This window comes from Stegodyphus dumicola, chromosome X2 (genome assembly GCF_044657685.1).
Source record: "Stegodyphus dumicola isolate Sdum_Otavi_A_Nest chromosome X2, ASM4465768v1".
Lineage (NCBI taxonomy): Eukaryota > Metazoa > Arthropoda > Arachnida > Araneae > Eresidae > Stegodyphus > Stegodyphus dumicola.
The window spans coordinates 67359647-67371668 of NC_140781.1; the positions used below are offsets into that span (position 1 = coordinate 67359647).

General features: G+C 31.2%; 1 protein-coding gene across 1 annotated transcript in view; it reads left to right on the forward strand.

The window, feature by feature from the left end:
• Nucleotides 1-12022, forward strand: part of Tmem131 (Transmembrane protein 131) — a 322751-nt gene that overhangs the window by 61638 nt on the left and 249091 nt on the right. The window contains exon 3 of the mRNA XM_085808921.1: nt 7265-7296. Within this exon, the coding sequence (XP_085665047.1) occupies nt 7265-7296 (32 nt within the window). The remainder of the gene's footprint in view (nt 1-7264; nt 7297-12022) is intronic.

The window sequence follows — 12022 nt, forward strand, 5'->3', positions numbered from 1 at the left end:
CCTTGCAGCAATGGCGCAAAGAATTAATTAAATTTGTATTTATTCAATTTATTCTTCTATTAAAAGCTTCTTTCTCTTAGACATTGCACTGTTAGTTTAACTATCTTAGCTGGTGCAGAAAACTTATGTCTGCTGTCAAAAAAAGAAGATGCAACCTGAATACAGAATGGAGTTTTTAAAACCTTAGCTCCACTCCCAATCTTCCCATAGAAGAAAATCAAAGAAACAAATTTGAAGCATCGGAAAGTGTTCAATGTTTATATCACATGAAGCCAACTGTGTATTAGCTCAGTTTTGTTTACTTTATATTATTTGCTCGTACATCTAAATGAATCACCAGAATCGGAAAGTATTTCACAGACACAAGGTCAACAACAAATATATTCAGATAAGGTAACTGTAGTGGACATAGAGTACCGTTTAAAATAATTCTAAAAGAACGTTTATGTTTGAAAATGCATATATATGCCACACCCGTCTGGAAGATCAATGCACCAGTGCATCACCCTGTTGCTAGTGACATTTGGGACTGATGCATATATGACTCACCCATCTGCCATCACGAAGAATAACATGCCGTCAGGAAGGGATTATTTGGAATAATGATTTGGAGCAATCTAATTAGTGCATGATTATATTTCTATGATAAATTATTATCATCCCTTAAATTATTTTAAAGTCTTAAATAACTTTTGGGATAATGATTTAGAGCAGTGTAATTAATGCATGATTATATTTTTACAATAAATTACCACCATCCCTTAAATTATTTTAAAATTAGAATTTAAGCACAGTTATTCTTTTAGCGGAGTTATAAGAAAGACAAATTCAGTTTGACTATATCAGTGGTATATATGTGTTAGCTTATCTAAATAAATTTCAGTATGAGAATTAATTTAAATGATATTTATCAAATTAAAAGTTTTCTTTTATTGATGAGATATGAACCTAGGTAAAAGGTATAAAGAAGAAACGAAAGTAAAATTGAGAAAAAACTAATGTAGGAACTGAAAATGAGTAATTTGAATAATTAAAATAAAGCAATGATATTCATAAAGTTGATTCATAAGGGAAACATTCATGAATTTTAATATGTATTTTAAATTTATTGTTCTCTTCCTGTGATCCATAGGACTATTCTCAGATTTTCAATATTTACGGTATAGTTGAATAGTTTGTATGGATTTTCTGCGGTTGGTCCATTCTTTTTCATTTGTAAACACTGTTGGGTTATGAGGTATTTCTCCCACTTTTGTAGCGTGCCTTCGTGGTGTAGTGGTTCTGCATGCTGGGTCGGTATTCCGGAGGTCCGTGGTTTGATTCCCAGCGAAGCCAATTGCTCATTTTTCATCTTGCCTGCTTCCAAAAAAATCCTAATGTCTCTACAGTGGAGCCGGAACTAAAAGGGTGTTGGATGAGGTTTCTCCACACTCAGGATTTGGCGATTGGGTCCCCTAAAAACCCCAGTCGCCCTTTAAAAAGGGGAGTATATGAGGTATTTCTCCCACTTTCCTAGCATGCTTTCGTGGTGTATTGGTTCTGCACATCGGGCCAGTATTCCAGAGGTCCGTGGTTCGATTCCCGGCGAAGGCGATTGCTCATTTTTCATCTTGCCTGCTTCCAAAAAAATCCTAATGTCTCTACAGGGTTTTGTGACAATCACTTATGTGTTCCTGCATCTAGGCCAAGAGTGGCAGCCAATCAAAAACGAGTTCAGAGGCAGTCTATTCTGGATGGTTAAAGGCCACACAATTTGACTCATCATCAACTTTCTACCTATAATATTTCAGATTCAAAGTCTATTCCTTTCTGTAGTGTTTTGGATTCACAAGTAAATGGGATAATAATCATAAAATTTTTAAATGCTGCATAACTTTAACATTCTCAGTAGAGTTAAATGTTGCCGTATATTTCTTTTTATATTCCCATAAAAGTTTTAAATACTAAAATTGAAGTTTTGGAATTATATTTTAATGTAGTTTTTCATTAAAAACTGTTATAGGCTTGGATTTCTAGTACACTTTTGGTTGTCCTTTAAAGACTGTTGTGGGCTTTGTGTAAAGCACCACTTTCAAATCTAATCATTTCTTATAGTGAATTGATCAGAATCTTTCAAATTCTAATCAGTTCACTAAAATGTAATCATTTCTTTATATGAAAGTAGAAAGCTGGAATAGTAAAAAGAGATATTTTTGGAAGTGTCATATGTGTTATTGTGAGCAAATAAATAAAATAAATGTCACATGTACAGACATTATTGCAAAAATACCAATGTGTTAGAGGTACCCTAATTTATGCTAATTCGCTGAAAATTTACTATTGAATTTTTGGATCGAAAACATTACCTCCATTATGTATGTTGTTGGGAGGTAAGAATAGTGACCTTTTTTTTCCCCTTTAACTTTATCTGCATTTCTTGGGATCAAAGGTTCCGCTACTGTAAACAAGTATGTATGGGTTTGAAATACCACTTCCGGTTGTCCAGTTATACCTCAAATCTAAATAAACTCTCTACATGAATATAGAAATCTTGAATATGAGAAATAGAAATTTTTGGTACTTTCATATAAGAATTACTGTAGACGAAAAGTCATCATACACATACACCCAGGCAGAAAGCATTCTAAAAATAGCAAAAATGTATTGTGGGGACCTTAATTCCTTATTCACTGAAAGCTCAGTATCGAATTTTTGGGCTGAAATCATTACTTCCCTTACCTATATATACATATAGGTTGGCTGGAGGTAGATATAACTATGGGCAAAATACCACTCAAAAAGACACGCCCAATATGAACAGCCATTTAGTGTGCACGTATGACAGCTTTTAAAGCGATAGTTTCTGCTCTAGTGTGAATTAACATTACATGTAAAGCACTTTTTTTGTGCCACCGGGTCGGTGTGAATGCATCTTAAGGATGGGAAACTGTAATAGATATATATCAGCTAATTTTTTTTTTAAGAGAAGACTACAGAAATTCAGCGATTTCACAATGTCCGCAGCCAGTTACTATGAAAAGTTTTGCTGAGATATTTAGATTCTTAAGTATTTTCAACAAGTTTTTTTCATTTAAAATTTTAAGAGCATTAACTGTTTTTAACATTTTTGTTATTGAAATTAGATTTTTTTGAATAGTTGCTAATTTGTGACAACAAGCATTCATAATAAATTTCTATTTAGTAATACAAACTCATTTAAAAATACAAAACTTAATAGAAAATATCTATGATAACCACTGACAATAATATTATTGTTTTGATCTGTCAGTCTGATGATTTCAACAGCATATGATCAGAGCTTATTATTAAATTACTCATTGCAATATTTTGCCATTTACTTGTACTGAAAAAATTTTTAATTTACCTCTTGTTCTTCTACTACTCTTATGCTGAGGGGTTGCTGTAATGATGCAACATCAGAGATAAATAAAAGCTAATGTCATTTATTGCGTAAAATATTCTGTATTTTGTTATGGAATTTGATTTATTTTAAAATGTCAGATTCCTGAATTAATTCAAAATATTCAATATCTTGATATTATTGGGTGAAAAGTAATTTAATTATGGGCATCTAATGTGTTTAGTTCCCCTACAGTGTGTCTCAGATTCTGTACCGTGCTGTGGAGTAAACTTGTAGTTATATATCTTTTTTGTAGTATAACTTCATTTTGATGAGTATAATTTTTAATATTGTATATGTATATTTAATATTACATGTGTGTTTATTTCAAATTAATAAATTATTTTATTGTGGCTTATCTCACTTGTCTGGCAATAACATCAGAACAAATTCACAAATTTTGTTATGTTGAGAAATGCAGGAGTGCATTTTTTGCTGACATAGGCCTTGACCACATTATAAGTGACAATAGGATTTTGCCCTATTCTGTCCAGTTTTAAAGGAGAATGCCATGGGGGAAGAATCTGTGGATCTCCAACCCTTCTTCCTCTACTGCTAAGTGATTTCAGAAAACTTTCAACTTGCTGTGTATTTTAAGAACCCCTTCCCATGCCAAAAAGACTCTACACATATTAAAACCTTCTCTGGTATTCAAACATGGCTGCATCGATATATCATCTAGCATCACTAACTACTATGCCTACCAGTGTGGCATAGTTCATGTCAAGCCTTTATACTACAACCTTTTTGTCTACAATATTATGTGTTGTCTGACTGTGTGTAAGATTGATGAAAATTTAAAAAAAAAAAAAAAAAAAAAAAAAAAAAAAGTTTTGTTTCAATGTATTATTATTAGTGTATAAGAATATTGATTAATTTGTGTCTTAATTAATTTTTAACTAGTTAAACAACTATAATCTCTGGTGTTCTTTCCTAAAAAGGTATCCCTCAGCAAGATTTAGAATTTTTTGCGAGCTTAGGTGCCTAAGGCAGTAGCCATCTTCAAAATAGTGGCATGCTATGAATTCCATAAATGAGCAGTCAGTTTTTAAAATTTGAAAAGTAAGAAACATAAAATAAGAATGAAACAAATATTAATTAATATGTACATTTAGTTTTTTTCCTTGATCAGCAGTATACAGCTCATACAGTACAAAGTCCAAAATCCAGATGTCCATTATCCGGAATAATCTAAAATCAGGACTTCAAAACCACCAAAACCGTTTTTCTTCGTAGGCTTTACGCATACGCATTTGATTACCCCCCTCTGCGCATAATAAAACATGTGGAGAGTCCCAATTCTTAATTTCACTTCGATACTAAATATCTTGATATTAAAGAAACAATCATTTTAGTATAAATTTGTACGATCAGTAATTTGGCTCCGTTGCTGCATATCTGCTTTGGCAAACGTCTCAAACTAAAACATTCCACATAGACAAATCGTTGATCTGACGCCAACCCAGCAGATCATTATTTATTATACTTTCCTTTCATAACATGTTTATCAAAACATGATAACTTGAGTAATGACTCATGTAGCGAAGCCTAAACAATTTTTTTATATTAATAATAAAGGAGTATGGTAACCTTTTATGTTGACATTACACTTGGCGATGATTATGGATTTAAGTTAAAAGTGCAAAAAATGTTGATGAGGAAAACTTTAACAAATATTTTTCATATGCTAAAAATAGATTTTTTTTAATGATACTCATGTGCCAAAAGACTATTTAGTGATATTTGAATTAAGAATAACTGATTTATTGCTCACATAAACACAGAACCAGCACCAGGGGTTGTATGGCCGCACTGAACGGCAGAATTTAGGACAGACAGAATCTGCATCAGGCGGTAAGATATCTAGCGCTGGCCCTCAATAAGACTTAAGTATATGTGAAAATTTATTTATTCAGAACTCTGATAAGTATGTGCAAAAAATAGACACAAGAACAATACATAACTAATACAATTCAGGCTTAATTGTTTCAATGCGCAATAGAAGCAAGATAATATTTAACAGAACAACTTGTCGTTAGTCGCCAAGCTCATGATGCGTAGCCAAATATGTATAGTGAAGGATAGTTCAATTTGATGACGATAGTCACAAATTTTAAAGGTTTTTGGATATTGTAAAACAAAGGTGAATTTTTCCAATTAATGGATTTTGTAAAAAAATGTGGAGAAGTGGTAATAAAGGAAGTTATATAAAAGAAGTTTTTCATTGTGATGACAATGCTTCTCAATCATCAATCAATTAATGAATGGTGAAATCTGTAGTATGGTTTTAGATCCAGAAAATACTGCTACCATTAGTGAAGAAAGTGACAGAGAAGTTGCTGAAAATGAGAAAATTTCGATTGACAAGTTAGTTGGAATTCTTGAAATAGCAGTTACAGGACTACAACAATGTAACTAAACAAGAGATTATGTCTATCTACAGAATTAAAGAGAAAGTATTAGCACAAAAAAAAAAAAAAAAAAAAAAAAAAAAAAAAAAAATGAAACAACTTGCATTTAAAGAAATGTTTAATAAGATAAACAAACATATATTAAGCTTTTTTTTTTTTTTTTTTTTTTTTGTAAATTTTGATACTTTTTAGATCATAAATACTCCATTATTTCATAAATCACAATTTCATATTTTTAATTTTATAATTTGTACAAGTCATCTTATTAGATTTGAACTGATGATCTAATATCTGGAATCGCTGAAGTCTTGACAAGTTCGGATTTTGGACTTTGTACTGTATATAATTTTGATACATTTTAAGAATATGGGGGAAAAGTGTTTCTGGGTTATCTCTATATTTTCAATGCCACATAAATTTGACCAGATAGAAATGAAAAAGAAATCTTGAATTCAGCATACTTATTCTTGCTTCTTCAAATACTTCAGCAAAAGGAATCCAAAAAATCAAATTTTCATCCAGAATCCATTGTGATATGTTTTTATTCATTGACACACTAAACATATTCTATCTTCTTATAGCACAGTATCAACAAAAGTAAACCAAAAAAATAAATATTTAAATAATAAATAATAAAAAAATTAATATTTCAGACTTTTTTGTCATTTTGATCTATCCTGTGACATAGGAAACAGATAATTTTTAATTCTGTTTAAATGCACACCTGAGACTGCGTTAGCACAAAGGCATTTTTACTGAAAAAAATTTTAATTTACCTCTCGTACTTCTGTTAGTCTTATACTAGGTAAAATAACACAAACTGACAAAATAGATGATGATGTAAACAAAAAAAGCATCAGTTACAATTTTCAATAATTTCACTAGTAATATGTACAAATTAGATATTGTTGGGACGGGAATTTGATGAAGAATGTGATTTTCAAGAGAAATACCGCATAATCTCACCACACTGTGCTATATGCAAGACACTCCATGGAAGCCATACCGCTATGTACAGAACACACGAATCACCATAACTTTGCTCAGAATCGTTGCGCACAGTGAACTGATCAGAAATCGGTAAAATTTCTTTTCTCCAAAGAAACATTTTACTGCTCTAGAACTTTCCACGAAAATACTCATACTTCTGAAAATGACAAAGCACAATAAGTAGTAATATATGAGCAGTACAGATGAATAAAATATAGAATTAATAATATTAATAAGTTGAAAAATTAGTTTCTTCCATTTCTTCTAGCCCTTTTTTTCCCACTGTGGAAGAAACCTGGCAGTCTTGTTTGAATGGCAGTTTCCTGCATTCTCGACAGTATTTCGTCCCCCAAGAAAATGTACTTTTAAACTCATTAATGAAATTTTAATAAAAAGTTGTCTTTTTTCTTGCTGTTATCTTTTATTTCACTATGTGTGATATTTATCTGAATTATAATTTCAGTTTATCAGAGAAGAAGACACATCCACAATAAGGTAAGTATTTGATATTTGCTTAGATCTTTTGAAGTATATTTATGGTATACATGTAACTTAATCTTCCAAATATGAAACAGAGCCTTAGTTTCAAGCATTTTTGTTGGAAAGATTCAGATAAATGTCAAATTTAATAACAAATGTTAATGTACTAGGTGAAACCATTAATCATTATGAGTAGCTTTCGCTTTATAACTCCCTGCGTGTGTTTAGCCTAGAATTTAAGTCAGAACTGATAAGGAAAAATGGAATCACTGCAGAATGATGTCCCCTGTTAACAATTGTAGATTCTTTTATAATGGCTGGCTAGTTTTTCCCTAGGCTTGGGCACAATGGTGTCAGATCCATCATGAAGGTAACTTTGATGTAGTGACAGTCTTCAAAATGATATGAGCACATCAACACTGCTATGCAAGTATAATTTTCATGTGCTGTCTAATTCATTTATTAACACCTTAACTGCCATGAAAAATGTACAAAATTCACTCCCCAGTGCCACCAGTTTTTAGACATGCGCGCATAGTTATGTGATGTATTAGGGGGACAATAAGTGCAAGTTTTGCTGTCTAAAAACGATTTACTATTACAAAATAAGGAGTAAATAAAAAAAAATGAAACTACAAATTTAATGATTAGAGTAAAAGTATAATACAAAAGATGTAAATATAATAAAAATGATGTTTGTATAATAAAGATCCCCCAAAATGGAAATTCGATCAATTTATTTTTAGACCAGTAAAGTGTAATATCAGGTTTCAGTTTTATACCTTGTAAAATCAGTATACCTAAATGGAAAATGTGGAGGTGGCATAGGCAAGTTTTTAATATCAAGTCGTACCCAACATTGAGCATCTTTCGGAGAATAGTTGCAATTTTTTTCGTCTGACATAATATCATATTCTAAGATGTTCGATCCTGAAGATGACGGAAAGTTGTCATCTATTTTACTGTCATACATATTCATAAAAAAAGTACCTACTACAAACAGTAAACGAAAATGTTAGACACAGAATTAAAAAAATACATTTTACTCAAACAGAAAAATGACCAATAACCGCACAGTCATTACTTTCCCATTTCAGAAACATCCCGCCTCTAATTCCTCTCCCCTCTTCTCTGAAATAGAATCCTTTGCATACTCTGTCATATCTTCCTTTGCATACTGTGTCAAGGTCATTATGGTGATACATTCCAAAGCTTTGCGAATAATTTTACTAGTAGCAGCGCAGCAAATGGTAGCATAAAATTGTGGCATCTTTATGTAAAACTCTTTCATTTACAAAATAGTTTTGCACCATTATGTGGGTTGATAATGGTTGCAGTAGTATTCACCTTCATGTTAGCCAGATAAAATTGCCAGAATCAATATTAGGTTTTTAAAAAGTGACTTTATGGGCATTTAAAAAAAAGGTTGGACTTTCTCTGTTGTCAGTATTTTGATTGACTCACTTTTCAAGTTATTCTATGATAGAAGTAAATTTAGAATTTATAGTTAATGGTTTGCTGAAGTATATGTTATTGTACAGTTCAAATCAAATACATGCAAACATTCCTAGTGAACATAATGTTTAAAAAACTTCATACATAAACATACTATGGGAAAATTCAGTGAAAGTATTTTAGCAATATCAATTAGTAAAAATTGCATTCTTTTTATGCAAATTTTGGTCTTTAGATGAGAAACTGAAAATCACTTGTAATAAAACAAGCAGCTTTACATTTTAAACCTAGGAGCTTAACCTTTTCCCGGGGGCTGGGACATATGTGTCCCGAAGTAAGTATACAACTGGGGGCTCGGGACAGATTGTCCTTGGTGGCAGGGATAGGAATTCTAGCGCTTGAGGCTTGATGACTATTTTATGACACCCCGTAGAGTGTGTTCAATGGATTGGGGAAAATTGTCTATGTTTTGAATTCACATGTGTTGTTGGCAAATTCGGTATCTTCTAGGAAATATTTTGTTGAGAGGAGAAAATAAAAAGAATAATTTGTTACTTCGATTCACGCGCATTTGCGTTTTCATGTTTTTTCCTGTGCAAATACGGCTTGGAGGTCAAGTATCAAAGAAATTTTATTTTCGGAAGTTCGTCTGCTAAAATTCTTCGGAAATTATTTCAAAAGCTTGAATGTAGTTAAAAATGCATAATTTTTTCAGTTATTTCTTATTAAATTCTTCTTAATTTGGTTTCAATTCGAATTTGATATTGTCTTTGTTTCATTCTTTTCATAAGTGTTTTTACCACTTTATTCCATTTTTTAATGTGCATGTTAAGGCAGTGTAAATAAATATAAATGTTTCATGTGATGAAAATTAATTTTAATGTTATTTCTAAATGACATACATTCCACGACTACTGCTTACTTGAGTAAAATTTTGTTTGTTATGTTCTAAATGAAAACTAGTGGCCGAACGGATAATATTTCTTTAACTCTGATAATTTAACCTGGATTCAAATTCCAATGAACGGATTGACTGCATGAACTTTTCTTGTTCTCTCACATATAATTAGGGTATATCAGCCAATTTCCTTTGAGGGCTCTCCACAATAGCCCTTTTCACTTAGGTAGATAACACTTTCTTTAATCCGACAAATAAAATTAAAATTATATTCGAAATAAGAAAGCTAAACTTATAAGCGTTTCCTTTTATGAATAATTTTGACGACAAAATGAATTTTAATTGTGTGACAAATGAAATACAAATTTTTACTAAAGCAATTATTATGGAACATTTTCTAATTCAAAAAGTTTCAAAACTTATTAATTTATCGGTTGTTATATGTTTGGGTCTATAATGTCATATCTATATCAATTCGTTCAGAAATTAGACACAGTTTAGGCTAATTTAATATGAAAAAGTACACGAAGGCTGCCTACCTAAAGAAAAAGATGCCTTCGTGGAGATCTATTAGAGGAAATTGGCTCGTATTCACGTTTCACATGGGGGAAACAACGAAAACCGATCATGCGAACTAACAGCATTTAGCGGCCTTAACCGCTCAGTTGCTAGTAATGTTCAGAAAGTAATTAATTTTATAAGAGAATTGTGATTTGGAGGGAATCAAATTTAGATATTGAAATACTAAGCATGTATTCAGGAATTCAGATGTGTAACACTTTTTAGTTCCCTGAATTTAATCCTCAGTGCGAATCTTCATTAATATTCATCAACTCAGTATGAATCTTCATTCCCATCTTCATTACTCCCAAAGAAAGCAAGTGTAAATAGCTTGAGATCTGAAAATTTTGCATAACAGTTTGATACCTCAAAGGTGATTTTAGCATTCTGAAAATGTAGATCATAAAAAACTGAACAAATATTTCGCTATTCGACAAAGGTGTTTACTTTCTGAAATATCAATGCGGTTCTGTATATGCAGTTTTGCATTCAAAGAAAAAAATGGTGTAGTAATATAAATTATAGAACAAGTATACAAAATAATATCTATCAACAAAGTAATACCTTATATAGCTAAGTGATAAAATTAAATTTTTGTTACCGAATACATTAAAACTCAACAAGGATTTTATATTCTAAAGTTCTAGGGTTTGCATCTGCATTTCTTTCTTGAACCTAAAACTATATGAAACGGTTAAAAAAAATTAAACATCTTATATGCTTTATGTAAAGGCAGATCAACTCTGGTATCGCTATTTGGAATGCCACATGGAAGAAAAATAAATAAAAAATTTCTTGGCTCATACATTGTAAATTTTTAGTACAGTACAAAAGCAGTGACCAATTTCTATTTCTCCAGAAATGAATATTACCAGAGGTGTAAAAGTAATAACACTGATTTTGGAATCCGGAAATTCTTTTTAGTAAAGTTTTTAGTTTCTTTGTAGTAAATAAATTCTATTTAATTTGCTCTTCAACATCATAATAATAATGTTATTAAAAATGAAAATGTATATATTGTTTGCAGGAAATGTTTGAGTATTTTAACTTGCTGAGTTTTCGATATGAAGACAAGTGAATATATTTAATTCCGATTGCTTCGCTTATTTTTTAGTACATAATCTACGTGCAAGTTTAAAAAACTATTTTAATCATAAAATGGAACACTTTTTAGAACAAAATTTTATAGCTGTAGCATACATTTCATCTGAAGAAGATAAAATAATATATTTCCCCCTTGGAAAAACTGCATTCATCTACCTGCAGTGTGAAAGCGATTAGTGCATCCTGCATTCTAACGCTTAGGGCATTGGAACTGGATTGAAAGGAAATCATGACAGTTTCCTTGCCTGCCCGACAAAAGAGCACTAATCACCTAGTCATCAAGACTCAATTCGATAATTTCCCCCCCCCCCCTTTGCATAACCGCTGAGCCAAGAGCCCCCAGTGAAGGTATACAACTGTTTTTCGAGCTCACGCGAAAAGGATAAATAAATTGTAGACTAATTGAATTTAATATACTGCTTATGATATGGATAATATTAAAGATCACATATTCTTGTTTGATTTTACTTAATCTGTCAATGAAATGGATATTTTATTTGTGTACTGTAATAATTTAAACCTGTAAAATTAAGAAGTGTGTATTTGCAATTTTGCAGTACATTTACAAAGAAATTATGAGTTTTGTGATAATTTGTTGAGTTCTTAAATGTAATTTAAATTTTGTTGTTCAATGAAAATGTAGGCAAATCTGGTGAATAGCTATTTCTAATATGATGGAAAAATAAATATAAATATACATTTTGCTGTTTTATTTTGAAATGC